General features: G+C 44.6%; 2 protein-coding genes across 4 annotated transcripts in view; one reads left to right on the plus strand and one right to left on the minus strand.

Annotated features, from left to right (window-relative positions):
• Positions 1–2,266: 2,266 nt before the first annotated feature.
• SKP2 (S-phase kinase associated protein 2) lies at positions 2,267–18,103 on the minus strand. The gene is made up of 10 exons (XM_056848632.1): positions 18,065–18,103; positions 15,790–16,040; positions 14,449–14,560; positions 13,335–13,478; positions 10,882–11,016; positions 7,622–7,720; positions 6,237–6,364; positions 5,016–5,067; positions 3,123–3,230; positions 2,267–2,480 (listed from the first exon to the last, which is right to left on the minus strand). The coding sequence occupies exons 1-10, from the start codon at positions 18,070–18,072 to the stop codon at positions 2,267–2,269; spliced, it is 1,251 nt and encodes a 416-aa protein (XP_056704610.1). The 5' UTR covers positions 18,073–18,103.
• A 515-nt stretch (positions 18,104–18,618) lies between these two features.
• Positions 18,619–22,825, plus strand: part of LMBRD2 (LMBR1 domain containing 2) — a 29,582-nt gene continuing 25,375 nt past the window's right edge. For all 3 annotated transcript variants that reach the window (XM_056848172.1, XM_056848174.1, XM_056848175.1), the window contains exons 1-2: positions 18,619–18,649; positions 21,941–22,170. In XM_056848172.1, the coding sequence (XP_056704150.1) occupies positions 21,997–22,170 (174 nt within the window). In that variant the 5' untranslated portion in view covers positions 18,619–18,649; positions 21,941–21,996. The remainder of the gene's footprint in view (positions 18,650–21,940; positions 22,171–22,825) is intronic.

Consider the following 22,825-nt stretch of genomic DNA (forward strand, 5'->3'; position numbering starts at 1 on the left):
GATTATTTAATAGCTGTATTTAATGTAGCTACCATAGGAGTTTATAACCACGGAGCAAAAATCCCTTAAATTCTGGAACCAAATAGAGCAGCCCATCGCACCGTGAGTAGAGCTCCTACATGCGAACAGTCCCACTAGCTCCATTTCTCTTCCCTACCACACACACAGACCTCCCATTTCCACTGTCCCAGCAAGCCACCTTGCGCAGGGAAGGGGGAGAATCTGTATTGGGGCCCATGACGCTGACTGGGCACTGTGGTTGCAGAGTAGGCGTAATGTCCTTTGAAGCATGCCACTTTTGGGTGTGCTAAAACCATAAATGGTTAAAGAAGCAGCAATGAGTAAACAATGCAAATTTCTCTTATGGAACAATAATGGTTTCTCAGGCCCCTCAAGGTAAAAGACTTGTTGGTGGGAGATGTGAATGAGGGTTTGCACAGGTGCCACAATAGGTACAAACCCACTATTTTATGTATGAGGTGTTCTTGGACCAGCTACTAATGTTGTAGTTTATACCTATATATATATATAATGGTTACTTTCTGCATGGGAACTAAATTCAGAAAAAGTGAGCAGTGTTAATGTGAAAGCTGTGGACAAATCTTTAGAAAGCTAATTTAAGGTGTTGAAAAAATTACTGAAATCCTTTTGTACTAAATTAAGTTGACAAAGTGATTTTTTAAAATGTGCACAAATCATTTAATTTTTAATCAGCTAGGTAGCTGAAATGATCTTCTTTCATTCTCAAATGCTTAATTCCAGGATCTGCTTCTATTAACTTTCAATCTGGGTTCCAGATTCTATTAAAAATAAAGACATTGATTTGGTTTTCGTAAAATGTATGGTGTACTTGAAAAGTAATAAATGTCTTAGTGTTTTTGAAAATACTTTGTCTTTCAGCTATTTGAGGTAGATATCAGTATTAATTCTCAGTGGTACTTTGGTTAGAACTTTGTATATTTTCTTTCATTAGTTCTTTATAAATATGCCTATTCTGTATACATTCTGTAGCTAATAGCATGACCTCTAGTGCTAGAAATTCATTTTTGTACTTCAAGTGGTCATATTTGGCAGAGCCATGTCAAAATTGGAAAGCACCTATTTTTTCATCTTTTAGCATAATAAAGAATTTCAGGTACTGTTAGGAAGCACATTATTTGTATATGAATAATACTATAGAGAGAAAGATGGGAACGGGACATAGCTGTAGCTTAAAGCTTGTACTTTGTTTCTGTGAGCAGTAACCTTGGTTCTAGGCCAGTGGGTCTTGCTCCCATCTTAAGCCCTGACTGACACAGAACATTGCTGAACAGTACAGGTCTAAGCAGAAGTGTTCTGTATATCCCAGGACCACCCCCCAATACAGAAGTGAACCTAAAAGGGGGATTTCCCCCTACTGGAGTTTGCTGCATGGAGAATACATCATCTCCCAAACTTCGCTCTGCAAAGTGACCATATAGGGAAGGAAGCAGCTTGCTTCTCCGGGAATGAATTTCCCAGTGTCAGCTTAAAGAGGCAGGCCACTGTTCTTGCCTGGAAAAACAGCAGGTTCCCCCTTTGAAAGCTTAAACTGCAGCTCTTCAAGTAAGGTGGTAACAGTCCTCAAAATTGTTGTGCTCCCCACTTGTGCCAACTTTTTAAAAAAACATTAATTCTTACTGAAATAGTACTACAAACATTATGTACCTAATTCTTTGCAAAACAGCAGAAGGAGTTATGCTTTGGAAGCAAGTGTTAGCACCAGCAGAAATTTTACAACAGAATGGATTATTTGGTTGTAGTAGTGTTCGTTCTCAGCTTCAAGAGTGAGAGAATAAAAAAAAGTGGTTCCAACTCTGAGAATCTATGATTTATTATGGTACTGGGTCTAATGAATAAAAGAATAGGCAAGTAAAAACAGCCACATAAAAACTTTGAAGTTTTAATTGTCTAAAAGTCATACTATAACAAAGTATCTAAAAACAGTTTCTGGGGCAGGGTATGCATATTGCTTAATTTTACCAAGTATTTCTACATGATTAGCACGTTTTGATAGATTTGAACTGTAATAGAAAATACATCCGGAAAACTAATGGTTTGATAAGGTACTGAATAGCTTGCTTTGACATAAAACATGGAAAAAATTAATGGGATAAAGTCAGTTCAAGTAGCTGGATTGCATTACAAGTTACAAAGTAAAGCAAAATTGAACCAACTTTTCAAGAATTCCATAGTCCGGCCTTTGGGGAACTGATACATCCGTTGCTGGCTTCTGGAACGTGCCACATTAAAAACCAGGTGTGGTTCTTAAACTCAGTCTGCACTGGATTCCCCAAATTTCTTGGTTCTTTTTGTAGCCAGTGGTAGGCCTTGCAACAGTTGTAAAATGGGAGGAGTTAATCTTTATATGAGGAAGTGTTGCCTTCAGGAGCTGGAGAGAGGTGGCAGTCACTATCCCAAAAACCTGGAGACTTTTGAGTGTAGCAATTTCACCAAGTTCACTAGAATGGAAGAAAAAAATGAAGTGAACACAATGGCTACAAACTGAGTTTTCCCCCACTGGAGATATCTCAGACTGGCAGAGGTCTTTCACATTACCTAGTCCCTTTAAGTGGAGATGCTGGGGACTGAACCTGGGACCTTTTGCATGTCAAGCAGATGCTCTACCATTGAGCTACAGGGGGGATCAATCCCACCATAAAACTAGCAGGAAGGAGAGGTCAAAGAGGAACACCTTTCTGAAAGGAGTGAAGCTGAATAGCCATGAGAGAGGGGACAGAGAAAGTCATCCTCTGAATGGGTGGTGATGGGGAAACAAGGGGCACAGCACTCATGAGGAGCAGCAGATCCCATTCTTTCACATGAAGATCCAAGTGTGTGTCTTTGACATAGTGGATTAACCTCTTTTCCCACAGATCAGGCCAAGAGCAAAGGGCCTAATCTCCAGAACTATTTGAAAACACAAATGGAGCAAATAAGCATCTTGGGTATCAACACGCTCACTCCATTTGGTGTACAAGCCAGCATCATAATACTTGTAACTTTAATCACCATGAACTGGCTCAGGAGCCATTTGTATTCACCCTGAAATACACTGAGTAACTTTTCAAATTGGTTTTTAAGAACAGCAGACTTTTACTCACAGTAAGGCTGCAGGAGGTATCTGGTAGCATCGACTAAGAGACAAATGCGTGAGATAAGAGAGCTGGCAGAAGTACTGAAGGCATTCGGGTTTCAGCATAACACTGTCGCTGCAATAGAAAGTATCTGATTTAACAGTTTCCATATATTTAAATTCTACAGATAGACCAGTGAACAAAAAGAGAAATGAAGGGAATCAGCCCTTAAAAGCAATCTCCATTCATTTAAATTTGATCCGAAAGCACCAACATTTCTAGATGTAAAATCCCCATTAAATGTGCTAAATAACTTGGTTCTGTTAAAATGAGTTGTGTCCAGCTATGCCAGTGTTTGCCCTGATTTCTGGGAGATGCTAGAAATAGGCTTTGAACTAAGGACAAGTGAGAAACCAGTTGATTAGGTGTGAGCGGGACTTGCTTTACCCTGCCCGCTTGAAACACTTGCCTTTAAGCTGCCCTACTTTCCTCTTTGCTGTGCGAGTCAGTAAACAGCAGCAAGCGTTCATTTTGTTTCCTTCCTCCTTGTACTACTAGTGTCTTCCCCAGTTCTGCTCTCAACTGGGATGTGCATTCAGTAAACCTGAATCGGATTAAAAACCAGAAAAATACCTTTTCCGGTATTTTTCGGGGGGGGGGGGTTAACCTGTAAAAAAATGGTGGCATATAAAGGAGAGCCAAAAAAGCAGATCCGAATAAGGCTGAATTTTTTCAGCATTATTTGGGCCGCTTTGGCCCCTCTGCCATTTCCCTCCCTCCCCCTTACTTACCTGCAGGCTAAGATCAGATCCAGCTCCTGCGGGAGCTGGCAAGCAGCAGAGACGGAGAACGGAACCCAGCACTGAGCTGCGTATTTTTCAGGTTTAGGCTTTATGAACCCAAAAATGTTCAATTTTCCGGAAAAGCCAAATCCATTGTATTCAGCTTTTGGGGTTTTTTTTATTATTATTATTATTTCCAGGTTTATTAAACCCAAACCCAGGGGGGGAAAGCTGCATACCCCTACTCTCAACAGGGCAAAAAGTCTATTTTTCCACGTGAAGTACACAAAGAACTTTGCAAAACTTTGGTAACACACTGTCACACCAACAGGTGGAACAGTAGACTGCAACAGGTTTCTGAACTGAAGCTGAGAACCAATTTTCTTCCTTGCCCACAAGCAAACGATCACCAGGACCAACATGGGATTGTTATGCTGGACTCTCATGTCCTATCATTACATTCAGTGCATCTGCTATACGGACAGGGAATTTCTTTTCAAGGGTCAGAGTATGATCCTTCATCTAAGATGATGGATCAGCTGCTAAAAGGGAAATGCATCTGTTACACTTGACTAACAGACTATTAGTACAAGCCGGCAAAAACACTGTAATGGCCTTCCCAGGAAAAAGGATCATGCAACTCACTGATTTCTGCTTCCATCAAATGTACATTTTTTCCCCTGCACAATTATCTGAGAGCCTGCAGATACTCTCACAGAGTGTGCTAGCTGCAATCTGGGATATAGCTGAAAGCAGAATAAAACCTCCCTCCACTCAGATATTGCTATGCACTATAAAAGCATATACTCCACCAGATTTTGCTAGTTCAGACAGGATTGGGATTAGCTTGTTACTATATGAGAGAAAGAAACAACTCTTGGCTCTGCTTGATTTTTAAAATCTCTATTTTCGACTATTTGGTACAATATTGCACTAGAATCTTTCCTTGCACTAGGCTGGATCCTATAATCCACTTCCTCGACAGAACAACAAGCGGGACCTGGCATTTAAGTCTCCCAATACTCCAGCCAATGTTTGAAATGTGGTACCCTTTTTGAAAGTTGTATATTGGTTTTCATTTATTCCCCAACAAGTTACCAACAACACCCCCCATTCAATGAGATTCAAATTCTCTTACCTTAAATCTAAATGTATGAGATTGCAACACCTCTCTAGTAATGATTTAACGTCTGAAATGAGAAGGCAAATTCAATGAGCTGGCCACACACATCAATAAGCAATGGAAGCTTCTTACAAGAAATACAAGCCTTTACAGAAATGCCAGGAAGTTACTCAACTGAACACAAACATGCCTACATTTACAGTTGTTTCTATTAAGTTAAGCTTTTCTTTGGGCCACAGAATTATGTAAGCCATTTTGAATCCCATTTGAGAAGAAAGACAAGGAATAAAGAAAATAAATGAATGAGTTTATACCCCACATTTCCCCTCAACAGGGACCCAAAGCAGCTTATGTCATTCTCCTGTTGTGCCTAGAAAAACACTATCCAGATTAGGTCAGATCACAGAGAGCGCACTGGAGATCAGAAGTAGTTTAAACAGCTTGCTCTATTTAATGGTACCAAGTTTAAACATACAAGCCGGGATTTAAATCTCTCCAGCCCAAACACAGAGTCAGACAGCAAAAATAAAATCACCATTCTGTGCCTCAAACAGCACCCTTTATACATTTTTAGCAAGAAAGATACTTTCCAGAATCACACCATAGCTGTCATCCTTAACAGTCTCTAAAAACTAGCGCAAAGCTGTTCTCTTGTGAAGGTCTCAGTAACGAGATAATAGCCTAGCAACGCAGAGGAGTCCGGTTGTCTCTACTTGTTACAACTTTCAGGAATGTTAGTGTATGTGTTTTTGTGCTTTATGCAGACTGAGTGAATTGCAATCAAAGACAGAGGAAAGGGAGGTGTTCTGTCTAAAAGGAGTCTCCTCCACTTTACTCTCATGACAACCCTGTAAGGTAGGTCAGGCTGAGAATGTGTGATTGGCCCCAGGTCATCCAGTAACCTTCCATGGCACAGCAAAGATGAGAACTTGGGTCTCCCAGATTCTAGTACTCTAACCACTACACCACACTGCCTCTACACTGTTGCATGGCTGCAGCTGGGACCAACTTGTATATGTGTCTCTCCTGCCTGCAAAATACTTTGGATAAGTTTCTTAGAAGCAGGGTAAGGCAGTGTTTTAGGAGATGCAAAATGTAATTCCAGAAATTCAGGTGGCTCTGAACCCCTCTCCCCAAATCTGGAGCTTTTCATTCCCACAAAAGTCACTGTGGTTACTCCAGGATAGGTGGCAGGTAACCAGAGCTAGATATTTCAAGCCAAAACGTGCTGCTCACCTGACATCAGTAAATTCTGTCTGTATCCACTAAGGTTGAGCTGTGTTACAGTAGAAGGAATATGGCTAACCACTGTTCTTACATGATCGATAGTAAAGTCGCACCAAGCCAAATTCAGTTCTTCAAGCCTATATGCAAGTTGAAAAGAAAACTCAATATAAAAATATAAACGCTCCACTTAACAACAACTTAAAACACAAATAACAGATATGACATTCCTCTAGCAATCCCCAATGCCAAAACCTAACTTACCCTAATTGTACAAAAACAATACAGGAATTTGGAGTGGTTTCTATTGACTCATGTACGCAGTGCTCATGAGCAGAAATGTGGGCAAACTGTCCTAGTCAAGTACTAACCAACTCAAGTGTCTGAGTTAACATCTTATTAGCAAGCAGGCATGCTCGAATGTATCAATTACCATATATACTCGGGTATAAGCCGACCCGAGTATAAGCCAACCCCCCAAATTTGAGGCCAGAAAAGGGAATTGCTTATTGACCCGCGTATAAGCCGAGGGTCAATAAGAAATTCCCTTTACCGGCAATGCTGCGCTCTAAAATGGCGGCCGCCATTTTAGAGCGCAGGGCCCCTGCCCCAGGTCGCCCTCCCGCTGGCCTACCGGGCCCTCCCGACCCACCCCAACCCACCCCGACCTCAGTGCCATCCAAGGGGGGGAGGGGGAAGAGCCCCTGAACCCCCTACTCACCTGGAGAGGCGGCGAATCGGCGGCGGCGCGGCCTTCCTGGGCCGGCAGGAGGCCCCTCCAGGCCGCTGCCGACAGAAGGAAGGCGCCCGGGCGCCTGAGCGGCAGCGGAGCAGCCGGCAGGGACCTCCTGCCGGCCCCTCCAGGCCCCTGCCGGCAGGAGGAAGGCGCCTGAGCGGCGGCGGAGCAGCCGGCAGGGGCCTCCTGCCGGCCCAGGAAGGCCCCTGCCGGCCGGGTAAAGGTTCGCGGGCGATGGCGGCGATGATGGCGGTAAGTTCCCCCCTCCCCTCCCCACCGTATTGACCCGCGTATAAGCTGAGTTCGGCTTTTTCAGCCCTTTTTTTGGGCTGAAAAACTCGGCTTATACGCGAGTATATACGGTAATATATACTGAGTGCAATTGTAGAGGTCCTGACTAAACACCTAGAAAGGATAATGGGATGGATCAGGGCCAATAAAGTGAACAGTGGGGTGAACTGGTTTCCATTTTCACACTCATGGGTTCTAATCTGGCAAATAAACCTCAGGTGGGATCCTAACTAGCATTTCTGTGAATACAGAACATACAGTTGCATGTACTTGTATTTCTGAATTGTGATTAGAACTTCTGCCATTAAATCCAGCACTGTGTATATGCAAAGCCTAATATTCTCACGTATGCTAGTGACCTTCCTCCTACCTGTGACAGCTGTTCAACATGGCATCCAAGCTTTCCGCAGAGAATCCGGAGCATCCAGAGAGATTCAATCGTATCAAGTAGGGGTTCTGCGCTATTTTTCTGAAAGGGGAAACACAGAAAGAATGGCCAAACATTGCCCATTAACCTGTGTGATCACACATTAAGAACACCATCCTAACCAAAGTTCACATCCTTCTAAGTTCATTGAAGTCACTAGGCTTATCTGCTTAGGAAGGCACTGTTATGTTTCCATGCCAGCACCACTGACCTTGAAGGAGAGCTGGGGGCTTACTACACACATACGCAAACACACACAAAATCAATTTGTTATTTTAGAAAAACCCACACAGGGGCCCCAGAACATAGAATTTTTAGAGGGCGACTATCCTGCCACAATGGCAGACTGCTGAAAGTGTACAATGCATTCTAGCATCAGGCTAAGGGATGAATGATATTAAGGTATAAGCCAACATTATAACTGGGCATACACAAAGGCACAGCCACTAACAGCGCAATCCTGAGAAGCGCTGGCATCCAGGGCGAAAGTCCTTTAGGAGGCCCAGCAGGATCCGCGCCGGCGTACGCCCCCCCCCCCCCCGAACCAGCGTTCGGGCAAGTTAAGCCAGTGTTGGTGGCCCCAACGCTTGCAGGAAAACCCGGTCGCTGGCTGCTGCTGCGGCAGCACTGGGCCAGGACGCCAACGGAGCGTTGTGGCACCAGCGCCTTTAGGTGGCCTCCTAAGCCATTTTGGCCCAGGAATGCCCCTTTTTTTTGGCTGAGATGCGCCACCTGATTTTTTGCGCCGTGAGCAGGCTTTGGAGGCAGTGCCACTGCATTGCCTCCTAAGCCCAGCACAGGCATTCTGCTCAGGAATGCACTGTTGAATAACTAACTGCATCTTATGATTAGCAGTGTAATCATCAATTCATTGATTAAACTAAAGCACTGTTGATAGTGCTTTTGACAGCGGAGACATCTCCATATATGTTTCCTTTGGGGAAGCATCGTGTCTTCTGCAGACAGAGCTGTTAATAGCCTTCGCTCTTTACTACTTTAAATATTTGTATTCTGCCTTTCCCCCAAAGGACCTGGGGCTGTTCCCAAAAGTATTCCAAAAGCATCAATAATACAATGAACACAATGAACAGCACAAATTCAATGAATTAAACTTGTGGCATGCATAAAAACACCCATTCTTTAAAAACAGTAAAATTGACAGTGCCTTCCCAAGATGCTTTATATTTTTTCCTAAAAACCGGAAGAGATGGAGCCTGGCTAAGGCTGAGAATGTGTGGGAGTGAATTTGCTCCAAGAGCCTTGCTGGCATAATTCTGACAAGTAGGCTGGTCATTCACAGTATGCGAAATATTTGCATACATGCAAATATTTTCCCATGTTCTTACTACTGTCAGTATTTTTGTTAACTGCTTGCTATTTACCTTTTGGCCATATTTTGTAATTCCTGTAGATGTTTTACATCTCTGTGTTACTTGTTTAATCCTCTGTGGAATAAATAGTTGTTAGTCTGTTTTTTAATCACGGTGTATTGTGATTTTGGTTTGAGTACTTTAAAAGCAGAAAGGAAGGATATAAACATTGGCTTGGATCCCACCTGGGTTTCCACAGGTGCTGGGTGGGGGATTTTTGCCAATTCCTTCCTCCCATGGCAGCCCCAAAACACACCCCAAAATGCTGCTCCTAGGAGACATGGGATCCCCAGGAATCGCTTGGGGGGGGGAATCTACATATATCAGCACAGAAACAAAAACAATATTTTGAGGGGAGGAACCTTACTTGGGTTTGAAATCATGCATACAGAAAAGCTGCAGCCGGAACCATCTTAGAAGAGTCTTTTTTCCCCCTTCTCAAATACAGTTTTTTAACATTTTTCTCCCCATCATTACTCCACTGAATTCAGGGCAGCATACAGCATTCCCCTGCCCCCCGCCCATTTTAGTCTCACAACAACCCTGAGAGTGACCTGTTCAAAGTCACCTTGTGATCTTCATGACAGTGTAAGCATTTGAACCCAGGTCTTTCCAGTTGTAGTTCACCCCATCATAAAACATTTTGGCACAGGCACCATCTGCTGCCCGCCGTTCACACTTGCTTTTTCCAATGCTTCTCTTCAAAATAATTAACCATTTTAAAAAATTAAGTTGCCTTCTGGATCATTATTTAGTTTTTAAGCAGAATTGGAAGGGTGTAATACAACGACTTTAAATAAACAAACAGTTAATGCAAAGGTTACCGTATTTTTCGCTCCATAGGACGCACCGCTCCATAAGACGCACCTAGTTTTTAGAGGAGGAAAACAAGAAAAAATCTTGTTTCCCTCCTCTAAAAACTTGTTTTATGGAGCGAATGCCAGGTGGGCGCGTGCGCGTGGGGACGGCGCGAACCGGCGTTCCCCGCCTCGATGGCCAGCTGGGAGGCGGGCGGGGCCGCACAGAGCCAGCTGGGAGAGTGCACGTCAGGACGGCGCAAGCCGGCACACGCGTCCAGCCGGCTCTGTGCGGCCCCACCCGCCTCCCAGCTGGCCATCGGGGCAGGGAACGCCGGCTTGAGCCGTCGGCGCATGAGCCCAGCAGGCTCTGTGCTGCCGGCCCGCCTCCCAGCTGGCCGTCAGGAAGAGGGGCGGTGGGTCTTTAACGTGCTCTGCGCTGCCTGCCCAGGCAGCGCAGAGCACTTCCCCCCCCAGCTCAGCTGTTGGGCGGGTCCCGCCCAACAGCTGAGCATCGGACCGGGAAGGGGGGGGAAGTGCTCCGCGCTGCCTGGGCAATCAGCGCAGAGGAGTTTAAAGACCCACCGCCCCCCTTCCCGGGAATCCCGGGAAGGGGGGCGGTGGGTCTTTAATTTGCGCTGCGCTGGGCGGCTGGGAGGGGCCTCCCGCCCCCAGCTGGCTGGCGGCGTCCCAGCCGGCTCCCGGGGTGGCCCGGCTCCGCACCCTGCTGCCGCTGCATTTGCTCTATAACACGCACTGACATTTTCCCTCACTTTTGACGAGGGAAAAAGTGTGTGTTATAGAGCGAAAAATACGGTATTTTAGTGAATTAACCCAAGCAACTGATAAACACTGAAGGTCTAATTTGTTATTAATAAATAGATGCCACGAACTGTGGGCAAACCTTTGGTAAAAATTATCTTGTTTCCTGTGTTAGGTATGTCAACTTTTGCAATGTCTCAGAAGCACCAATCTATTTAGCAAGGGCTATTCGTTCAGAACTTGTTCCTCGCACAACAGTGGTTTGCTTACCCACCGAACAATGTCGCTGGAAAGGTTGAGCCCTTCTAAGCTGAGGTTCTGCAGGCTCTGACACCGATCAAGAATACTCTGGAGGTCTGCAACTTGGATTGTACAATTGGACAGATCCATATGCTGCACATGAAGAAGTCTGAAAACAGGCCAAACAAATGATGAAAGGCAAAACCAATGTGTAGAATACAACTTTTAAAACAAAGTTTCCACATCTTCCAAGCAACCCAACTTAATTCTGTGTCCTCCAAGAGCAGAATGCACCTGTGAGATATATGAGCAAGCTAAACTGCTTTGAATACACTTTCAAAAAGGAAATTACAAGAGCCTTTAAAACAAGCTCACAGCAGCAAGAATAGCCCAAACTTGTCAGAGCTTGAAAGCTAAGCAGAGTTGGCCATGGTTAGTACTTGGATGGGAGACTGTCAAGGAAGTCCGGCCTGCTCTCCAGCAAACCGGTTCCTCCTTGGGTCAAAAGTTGCCAAACTCCCCACTGGGCTTCAGGACTCTCCCTAAAGCACAATGCGGGTAGACTCTGCTACCTTGTCGAGGAGACTCGGTCTGCTCTCCAGCAGGCCGATTCCTCTGTAGTTCAAAGTCACCAAATGTTTCCCTAAGGAAACCCAAATTCCTTACTGTGCCCCAGGATTCCCCCTTTGAGCGTAGTACAGGTATATCGCCACCAGCTCTCAATTCCAAAAGGCTGGCTTTCCCAGGGATGAGCTGAGAGCTACTCTTCCCCAGCCAGTTTCCCAAAAGTCAAAACAAGCAAAAACCGTCCCTGCAGAGTAGAGCTTCTGCCAGGGGAGGCTTATTGCCACAAAACCCTAGGGTAGGTGGTTTCTCACACACACACACACTCAGGCACTTGGATTTAGCCCTGAGACCCAAAAAAAAAGGTTTCTCAGACTTCAAAATAAAGTCTATAAGTTTATTTAATAAAATGTGCTCGTTACAGAAAGGAAATTGTTTGTGAGGCAGATAGCATAAAAACAAGAAATCTTAGCAATCTCTAACTTCACAGTAGTTCTTTAAGTTTCAGGCAAAATAGGCAAAGTTTCCAAGAGAGTAACAAATGCAAGGTTTTAGTTGATTTATAATTACCAAGACCCAGTTTTGGTCCTAACACGCAGAGTGTCAGCCCTTCATGGTTCCCAGATGATGATCGCTTGGAGACATGACCAGCATGTCTCCCTCCCAAGCTTCATGATTTTGATTAGAACAGAGTTCATATTTATCTCTCCCATCTCATTGGGCGATGGCCATTCCACCCAATGAGATGTTGGGGACGCAATAAACTTGTAAGATATTTGGCATGACACCTCTAGGCCTTTTGAAGTTACAGATGTATTTGCATCTCTGCAGCAATACAAAACATCTGGGCTCCTTCAAGCTTTTGAGATGTCAGGCTTCTAACAGGATTGTCACCAAGAGAACAGATAGCTGATTTACAATAGGAAGGCTTTGAAATGGAGGTGGCAATGCCTCCGGTCTCCACACCTTTCCCCCCAAAGTGAAGTGGCTTCCCATGGGAAATGGAAATGGTTTCCCACGGGAATGGTTTGTGAGAGAGAGCTGGTCATCAGCTCCTAGTCTGATATCAAGACATTGAAGACATAGAAGGCCGCAGCCTGAACCAAGGTTTGGTGATCAGAAGAAGAGCAAGGTTGCTTTTCTTTACAGAGACCATCAAGATCAGGGTTGCTAAGCAGAGGAAGGCAATGGCAAACCACCTCTGCTCATCTCTTGCTTTGAAAAGCCCATGAGAGGTCATCATAAATTAGTTACAACTCGATGGCCGTTAATTATTATTACAGTTCTCAATATCAAATGAGCTAAGGGTGGACTAGACTGAGTAGTCAAAACTTGAACCCATTTCCCCTCAAAACTTGAACCCATTTCCCCCCTCCAAACTCAATACACTTTCTCTCTCCGTCAGTTCCCCCAAAGCTCCTGTTGGTCCAGTGGACTGGGGCCTTTCAGTCATTCATGTATTTATTTCCATTTTTATATGGCTCCTCTTCGGCTAAGACCTTGAAGCGGTTTACATCAAAAAACAATTGCGTCAACTAAAACGGGTACGTCAATTACATCCATTCAAATAGGTACAAAAACAACATAATAAACATCCGATAATATCCGGTGTAGTCATATAAAATAATACAAATACATCAAACCAATTTAATCCCATCCCTAAAAGTATAGAAGCCCCTATGAGTAACATCAAATATTACAATACCACAAGTCAACTGTGCATGTGTAAAGTGCTGTCAAGTCGCAGCCGATTTGCAGCGACACCCAAGCCAAATATAATTCACAATAAAAAGATATTATGAACCAAAAGCATGACAGAATAATTCTGCCTTCATTCTGCAACGGAGATGAGGGTTCAAAGGGAGAAGACTAAATGTTCAGCAAGAATGAAAATGGAAAGTTTTGTTCTGGGGACGGCATTACCTGCTTGTTTTAAACAAAGGATTCCCAATGCAGGACCTCGGACAACGGAAGGCAGTGACCCCCAAGGGCAGCAACTGTCCGATCACTCCCCGCAGCAGATTCTTCCCTGTAAGATCGAGGGTTTTCCAAAGCGATTCATCAATTCTGAAGAAAGAAAATGAGTTTACTAGTCAGCAAACAAACTGAAGGATTGAGCACAAATGATGTCTTGATTATCCGGCTCTGATAGCAGATTCCTAACATGATAAAAACTTTATGGTTTCATAGTTTTAATCCAAGCAGGTTACACCGACACAGGGCTCCCCCCACAATTTGGACAAAGCTCTCTGGCTGGAGTATGGGGAAAAAATCACATCAACCTTTAAAGAAAGTAGAAATGCACATAAGCAAATGAATTTAGGAAAAAACCCTGGCAGGAGTTCAGCCACCACTGTAAGTTCAGAACAAGGTCTTGGATGCAGCAGCCATTAAAAAAAGGAAGACAGAGCAGTGACGGTGAGTGGGGTGGGTGAGGCAGCGGCAACCAGGGGAGTTGCTGTGGCTCAGTGGCAGAGCCTCTGCTTGGCATGCAGAAGGTCCCAGGTTCAATCCCCAGCATCTCCAGTTGCAGGGACTAGGCAAGTAGGTGATGTGAAAGACCTCTGCCTGAGACCTTGGAGAGCCGCTGCTCTCCAAGGCAACCGGTTGATCACTGTGTGAAACAGGATGCTGGACTAGGCAGAACACTGGTCTGACCCAGCACAGCACCTTATGTATCTCTATGTATGAACCAAACACTATGTAAGACTTCTTCTCAAGGATTATGCTCTGTATATGTTTTATGTATTTTATGTTTTTTGTTGTATTATGATTTTACTATTATATTTTTTTCTTTTTTTGTTTGTATGTTTTATTATAAAAAGCAATAAAAAAAAAAGGATTATGCACATCACAAAAGATAACTAAAAACTGTGTTCCTTTGTGAATTCATAGTCTTGGTCCAATGTAACGTTACACAACCCAAACATATGCCAAGACAAGACCCAAACCATTCAACAACCACTGAAAACTGTTCCTTAAAAAAATCCGTTCCTTACAAACAAACAAAAAAGAGTCTGTTTTATAAATCACTCACGAAAGTCGGTGCCATCTCCGGCAAACCTGGGAAACTTTTAGCAGATCAGCTAAGGATAAGCAGGAGAAGATCCCCAACAACAATTCATCAGGCAAGGTATCCCAAGAAACACCTTGAAGGGAAAAAAAATGTTAAACAGTTAAACCAAAAGTAAGATTAAACAACATTTCATTCCCCATGTAGCATAACAAATTAAAATTAATTCAGTTAAACAGACATCTCACACTTGAAAAGAGCAAGAGTCCAGTAGCACCTTAAAGACTAACAACATTTCTGGCAGGGTATGAGCTTTTGTGAGCTACAGCTCACTTCTTCAGATACAGCTAGAATGTGATTCCATCTATCGGTAAGTTGTTATGAGTGAATTAGACACACAATGGCAATGTAAATGTCAAAAGCAAATAAATGACATTAGCAGGCGTGATTGGATTAGGTATGATATGCAGAAGGGTAGCAGGCGTGGAGAAATAAGCATTGGTAATTCCAGATCTCTGTTCAGTCCAGGAGAATTCATAGTCTTGAGCTTCATTATTAGTTGTACTTCAGCAGTTTTAAAACATAGTAATACTCAAGCTCTGAGTTGCAATTAAAATATTGTTAACTGTTCAGGACCATCCCCCAACAGTGCTTCACTGCTTCACCACCGCCTTTAGAGCCCTTCCCAGGTGCTGGACATGCACCCTAACCCCAAGCTCCGCCTCCCCCACCCCGCCTCTGTGGTCCTAAGGGCACTCCTCCCAGAGACGGCTAATCACCCACACCCTATGCCGTGTGTTCCTGGCCATGCTCTCTCTACTGGCCAGGAGCAACCCCTTCCCCAGTCCCTGCGCCTATTTCTACCATCTCCAGGCATTTCTGGAAGTCTGCTGGGTAACCTTGGGCTAGTCACGCACACTCTGCCTAACCTACCTCCCAGAGTTGTGATGATAAAATGGAGGAGAAAAATGTCAACTGTTTTGGGTCCAATGAAGTAAGTTAGTTCATATCTTTCTACAGAAATAAAGGAGCCAAAACTGAAAATGGCCAAATTAAAAATATATATATAATAAAAAAATTGAGACTTCCTGCTCAATTTAAATACTGATTTGCACTTCTAATTGAAAATGCACTTTCAATTTCCGCCTATGACTTAGAGATACCTTGCTATTACAATAAAAAGTATCACTTAAATCTCCATCATTACAAATTGGCTACAGTTGAATTTCTGAATGGATTTTACCTGTTTGTTTTCATGGATTCTGTGCAGGCACACATGGGACTGCGCATGTGTGCCTGCACAGAAGACCACTCGACCAGCAACAGTTAGAGGTTAAGTGCAACACTGTTTTTCCGGTTCTTTACCTGGTGCCAACTCTCGAAGCAGCCTTAGTCTACGGGCAATCACAAATTCCTTGTCCTTCACCTTCTGTCGTTTAGGGGGCGGGCCCACGCACATCAGCAGCTCCTGGGGAGTATTCTCATTGGCTAGCTTATCTTGAAGGACAGACACTCCCATGCCCACGAGCAGCTCTGATGTCTTGCTGGGATCCCATGCCCACGTGAAGCTAGTGGAGACGTTGCTGCCCGAATCTGGAATTTCCTGGAGATGTCTCCTATAAGGGGGATAAAGGCCTTTATACACTAGAACAGCTATTTGTAGTTCCTCTTCTGCAGGTGTTCCAACAGACAGTGAGTGAATTTTAACTTGGCATAAGCGGAGCCATCTTTATTTTGCTCTCTGCCTAAAAAATTGAACCTCTGTACCCTGATAAGTTTTCCTGCTGACTTTGCTATTCTAAAAAGACTAACTGTCTAAGAAGACAAGGCGTCCGTCCTTGAGTGCTGATAAGATAGTACAGAATATTGTAACTCACTCTCCCTGTAGCTACAAGAAGCTAGATACAATTTTAAAGCTGCATAAATGCATCGGTACTTGCTTACGTCTAATGGAATGGGATTTTTTTTTCTTTTCTAGTTCTTCCCTAGTAACACTGATGTCATAAAAACTAAAAACGTTTTATGCATAATGAGCTTATTAGAACTTCCCTATCTTCAAGTGACTTTCCTCTTCTGCAGGTGTTCCAACAGACAAAAAAGGAACAGAAGATACAGCCATAAGTACGCTCGCTGAAATAAATCCTGGAAGGTGACACACACACAAAGGTTTCGTGTGAACTACTGAAGGCTGGTGTCACACACTGTGGCACATGCACAAGCCCTTTCAGCTCATGAAAGCTATACAAAGCTAAGAGGGCCTACCTGGTACCTGTTAGCAGCCTAGCAGCATGTCCGAAAGCTGCACCTCAGTGTGCCGGAATCAGACCCAGCCAAGAACACTTTACAGGTGGCTCCATCGAATGCCTAGAGTACTGCCTGCCTTGAAGTCAACTGTGCACGGGCGAATTCAGAATCAATCCTTGCCACCTCCAGTTAAAATTATCTCGACCCCAGTAAAATTCATATGGCAATTCCGTTAGTGGAGTAGCAGAGAAACAACTTAAAATTTTTTCACGAACTTTGAGAGGGTCTTTCCACAAGCCCAAGCAGTCCACAAAATGGTCAAACTCCTCACAAAAACAAACCTGTGAACATGATGCAAGATGGAATTAATTAATGATGCAAAATAAAACTTCTCCTTCCTGTCCTTTGGTACAGCCTTATCAGTATAGATTAAGGAAAGACCTCAACACATACTTTACATGCAGATTTAAATCTCCCCAAGTCTCAAGCAGAGCCCTTTTTCTTATACCCAAGATGCTTTTAACGGGAGGTGCCAGGGACTGTTCTGGGGCAAATGCATGCAAATCACGTGCTTTACTACTGAGTTATGACCTCTCCCCATCCATAGCTGACTTCTATGCAGCAACTGTGCACCAGAGGGCCCAAGAATCTGACACAATATAAAACAGTTTCATCTATGGTGGGGTAGTAGGCCTATGTACTTTCCCCTGTACAGAGAGCAACATATGCTGTGCAGTGGAATACAGGCAGGATGCTGCTGCGGTTGTCTTGTTTGTGGGCTTCCTAGAGGCACCTGGTTGGCCACTGTGCGAACAGACTGCTGGCCTTGATGCACCTTGGTCTGATCCAGCATGTCCTTTCTTATGCTCGTTCCTGCACATGGATGTCCACAGCCCACAATCCTTCATCCTCAAAACATGCATTGTGTAAATCAGGAGTTTGTGCATCTCTCTACACCTTCTTGACACATCGTGAACACACATCCTTGTCCTAAACCCTTTGTCAAAAGCACAGAATGCTTTTGCATGCTCTACTACAAAGCTTTATAACGTGGATTTAGCAGATGCAATTGCAAAACCACAATTCCTGATTAACGGTTTGCACGATCAGCTAGTCTAAAAGGGAAAGCAGGCCGATCAGCCATAAAAATCAATCCTTACAGGCTGCTGCTGGTTTGTGAAGATAGCCTGTGCAATTGCTCTCTAGTCGTCCTAAACTGTACGTTTACTGGCGGCAGACACACCATTTCTGCTGTACGTTTGCGCGCTGCAGCCTGCACTAGCAGATCCCAAAGGTACGCAAATGCGCGCGCAAGCAGCTTATGTTCGAGGCGGGATCCGCTCACCCTTAATTCTCTACCAGCCCCGGCATCCCGCCCGCCCCATCCGCCCTTTACCTTTGCATGGCTCTCTAACAGGATGATGCATCGAGAGCCCGGTTTACCTCCAAGCCCCGTTGCTTGCAGCCCCCCCAGCCCCAGCAAAACTCTTGCACCAGCAACAGCCAGTCCCGCTCGCGCGCCCAGCCCGCCCGGGGTAACGTTCTCTCCCACTCTCGCAATGGCTCCTGGGAGTTGTAGTGGGCGCCGTGCCGAAGGAGCGCTCGCGCAACCCCCGGCGCGGCGGCCGCAAGGGCTTCTGGGCGTTGTAGTCCCGGGTAAAGCCCACCAAAACACCCCACGCGCCTCTTCGCGCCTTCTTTACCCAGTTTTCCTCGCGAGTCGTGACTCGGCGATGACGGCGAGCGAGTGGGCGGAGCAGGAAGTGCCAGCAGCGGCAGCGGCTCGGTCGGTCGGTCGGTCGGTCGCCGGCTCCCCTCAACCCTGCCTCGGCTCGGGCCTTGGTCTGAGGCCTCGGAAAGGCGTTGGAAGGGGACCCGCTGAGGGGACGAGAAGGCGCCGCCGCTTCACTCGCGGGGGGGGGGGGCGAAAACCGACCCCGACGCCGGCGCCTCTGAGGGGATGGAGCTCGGCCGGGCCTGGGTGAGTCCTCCTCCGCCTCGGAAGAGCCGCCAGCCGCGGCTGGCTCGGGGTTCTCCCCCCCCCCGCTGGGTCTAGAAGGAGCCGGCTGTGTTGGGCCTTCGCCTCCCCCGTGACAAAGGTCCCCTGTAGATGGGGGTGGGGGGTGGGGGGGGCAGACAAGCGATGGAGGAGGCGGGCGTCGCCCACTGATGCTGTCACTAAAGCGTCTTCCGTTTCTTCGGATGGAAACGATAAGCCCGGATTGTTGTATCAATTCCCAATGACAATAACCACAGCAGGAGGCTGATCGTTCAAAGCAGCTTGTGTGTTAGGCCCAGTATACACACCGGGCGAAAATTGCCCCAAATGCGCAGGACAATTCACACAAACATCAAAGGGGTGCAAGCACGGATATGATCTTTGGTAATGGCCACCAAGACTAGATTAATTCATGCCATCATATTACTATGTGAAAGCTGGACAGTGGAGAAAGCGGATAGGAAGAAAATAGATTCCTTTGAAATGGGGTGTTGGAGGAGAGTGTTACGGATACTGTGGACGGCCAAAAAAACAAATCAGTGAGTTATAGATCAAATCAAGCCTGAACTGACCCTAGAAGCTACAATGACTAAACTGAGGCTGACGTATTTTGGTCACGTCATGAGACGACAAGAGTCACTGGAAAAGACCGTCATGATAGGAAAAGTTGAGGGCAGCAGGAAAAGAGGAAGACCCAACAGGAGATGGATTGACTCCATAAAGGAAGCCACAGCCTTCAGTTTGCAAGATCTGAGCAAGGCTGTCAAAGATAGGACATTTTGGAGGACTTTCATTCATAGGGTCGCCATGAGTCGGAAGCGACTTGACGGCACTTAACACACACACAATGGGAGGTACAACAGACGAAATACATGGCGTCAATACACAGAACCAATAATAGATATTTAAGGATTTGAATACCCTATTAGAAATTCGGAGGCGTTACATAGAAATGGTGATCTCGTTCTCACTAATGAGCAGTGAAGACCCTCATGGTCAGGTGCTTCTCTATTTGATCCTAAATTACTGCAGTTCTTCTTATCTTGGACCCTGGCAGCTGCCAAGGCTAACTAAGAGGGTTCCTAGCTGGTTCTTATCTCTGGAAAACCAGCTTATGCAAGCATACTAAGGCCATCTATGGATTCTTTAATTAGCTTCTAACTAAGGAGCAACAGTGGGCCTCTTATACTTGAGGCCCGTAACATATGCAAGTGCTTGGTGTAACTATACAAGCCACCTCTAATATGCTGAGTGTGGCATGTTCATGAGTGCAGATATACTTTATTGAGTGCAAAGAATATATTTCAAATCAAAGAATACATTTCCCATAGCATATAATGATTTCAGGCATTACAGAAACGAGTTCAACATTTGCTGGACTATGCGTTGTGTGAAATGATTTATAATTTATAATGTATTTCCACATTATAAATTAGTGTAAGTACACTACCTATGGGAGTATAAATTAGTATGAGCACACTATTTGTTAGTATAAGCACACTACCTATGCAAGAAGCTATAGTTTCTTGAGTGCATAATATAGTATAGAGTAAATATGTGATCTCCTGACCTACATCCTGGACCATTACCCTCCATTTTACCAGCCCAGTCTTGGTGAGGAGTGAGGTGGTAGAATGGAATGCGAAGAACAGGATTGAGGGATGTTGCCCCAGTGCTGATTTAAGAAGAAGAGTTGGTTTTTATATGCCGACAGTCTCTACCCTTAAGGAAGAATAAAACCGGCTTACAATCACCTTCCCCTCCCTACAACAGACACCCTGTGAGGCAGGCGAGACTGAGAGAGCTCTAACTAAGAGAGCTGTGACTAGCCCAAGGTCACCCAGCTGGCTTCATGTGGAGGAGTGGGGAATCAAACCCAGTTCTCCAGGTTAGAGTCCACCGCTCCAAACCCCTGCTCTTAACCACTGTACCCTGCTGGCTCTGTTAAGGCAATGTCTGTCATTTTTCATGAACACAGATAGTGGGCAAGCAAGAATATATGGTGTATCGATTGCTGTATAGCAAGAACAGTTCGTCTTGCTTCTCGCTGGCTCACACAAATTTTGCATCATTCTGGTTGGCTGCCTCTGTATATTAGGGTTTAGGCCAGTCTAGAAACATAGAGCTGGAACAGACCTAGAGGGTCATCTAGTCCAACCCCCTGCACAGTCTCCCTTAAGTGGTAGAGAAAGTCAGCATATAAAAAACCAACTCTTCTTCTTCTTCTGGGTGGATGGGGAATTGCTGGGTGCTCCATGACTGGGTGCTTCTTCCAGCTGTCCAGTCCTAAGCACATTTATACCCTTCTAAGCCCACTGGCTTCCACAAACTTAGACTATAACTCTGTTTAGTATTGTACTGTAGTTATTGTCTTGGGTCACAAATGTAGGGAGAAAGTGGTATGTATTTTCAAATTTATTTCCCTGATCAGATTGAAAATTCTCAGGAATCTAGGATTTCTGAATGCGCAAGTTACTATTTCGCCATAATAAAATAATTGGCTTGAAATCTAATTGAACTGATGGTCCAGTACACCTGTTTGAGAAGCAGATTGTCTTTAATAATCAGCGCTAACTGTACGAGGTGAAACAAAAGATGAAGGGGTAAGGGAACATTCCCTTCTGAACATTCCCTTAGTCAGCACATTACAGCACCAGTTTCCAGAAAATCTTTTAAATGAAATTTTAAAATTCCTCGGATAAATGTGGAGCATGGAGACACAAAGATCCATTGAGCTAACCGAGACAAGCCTTGACGGGATTTTGGCTTTACACAGCAGAGTCTGTTGCCATATCACAGTCTCCTATTCAATGCAGTTTTGCCATATGATGGGGAGCTACTATTGGTGAATCCCACATGAACACATGAAGCTGCCTTATACTGAATCAGACCCTCGGTCCATCAAAGTCAGTATTGTCTACTCTGACCAGCAGCGGCTCTCCAGGGTCTCAGGCTGAGGTCTTTCATATCACCTATTTTCCTAGTCCGTTTAAATGGAGATGCCTGGGATTGAACCTGGGACTTTTTGCATGCCAAGCAGATGCTCTACCACTGAGCCATGGCCCCTTCCAAATCCCACAGCCTTTTCATTGTATTGATCTGGCCTCAATAGCCATGGTGTTGTGTTTGAGGGGACAGAGGATCTGCTTGTTGGGGTGTGGGTGAGAAAAAGGCCTCACTAAATGCTTCTTGTTGGCTTTCCTGACAGTATGTTTATTGCCAACCATGCACCGCAGGATTTAATTAAATGCTGTTCTTGTTTTCTTATTACAGCTATGATATTCTTTTATAAATGAAGCACACATCCTGGCTTGACTCAGTGGATAATAATGAGTGGTGCAGCTTTGGGCATTGAGATAGTATTTGTCTTCTTTCTGGCTTTAATCATATTACATCGGTATGGAGACTTCAAAAAACAACACAGACTTGTGATTGTAGCGACACTACTAGCTTGGTATCTTTGCTTCCTTATAGTCTTTATATTGCCTTTGGATGTTACTACGGTAAGGAATTTCATTTGTCTTTCCTTTTTCATGGGTTAGGCATGCATAAAGTGGGTTAGGCATGCATAAAGTGTCCTAGGCAGGAACGGTTGCAAGTAATCACCGATTGCATAACTTCATCTATTAGATAACTGTACAATCCCATTGTAAAAAGTCAAACAGATTTATTTTAAAATTTTGGCTTTTCATATAATCTCAGCTATTAAAAATTGGAATGATCTTGTATGTTGTTGTATGTTGTTGCTTTGCCTAAATTAAAAGGAAAGCTTAAGTGAGTATTGTCTATGTCTATTTGAACAGTGTTCTGTATTTAGATCCCAGCCTTATATCTATTTCAGTTGTGCCACAACAGCATTGTATATAGGTAAAAGTGAAGCAGAAGTGACCAGCTTTTTCCAAGCACCTTTTAAGGTTTCTTGCTGTAGCATCTGTATAAGGGACCTAGTTCCCTTTATTTTATATACTTTACCATATGTCAAGTTTTGACATACCTTACCATATGTCAGATGTCCAGGCCCTGACCTGGATAGCCACAGGCTAGCCTGATCTTGTCAGATCTCAGAAGTTAAGCAGGGTCAGCCCTGACTAATATTTGGAAGGGAGACCTCCAAGGAATACCAGGGTTGTGACACATGAACACCTGAAGCTGCCTTAT

Source organism: Euleptes europaea, chromosome 4 (genome assembly GCF_029931775.1).
Source record: "Euleptes europaea isolate rEulEur1 chromosome 4, rEulEur1.hap1, whole genome shotgun sequence".
Classification (NCBI taxonomy): Eukaryota; Metazoa; Chordata; class Lepidosauria; order Squamata; family Sphaerodactylidae; genus Euleptes; species Euleptes europaea.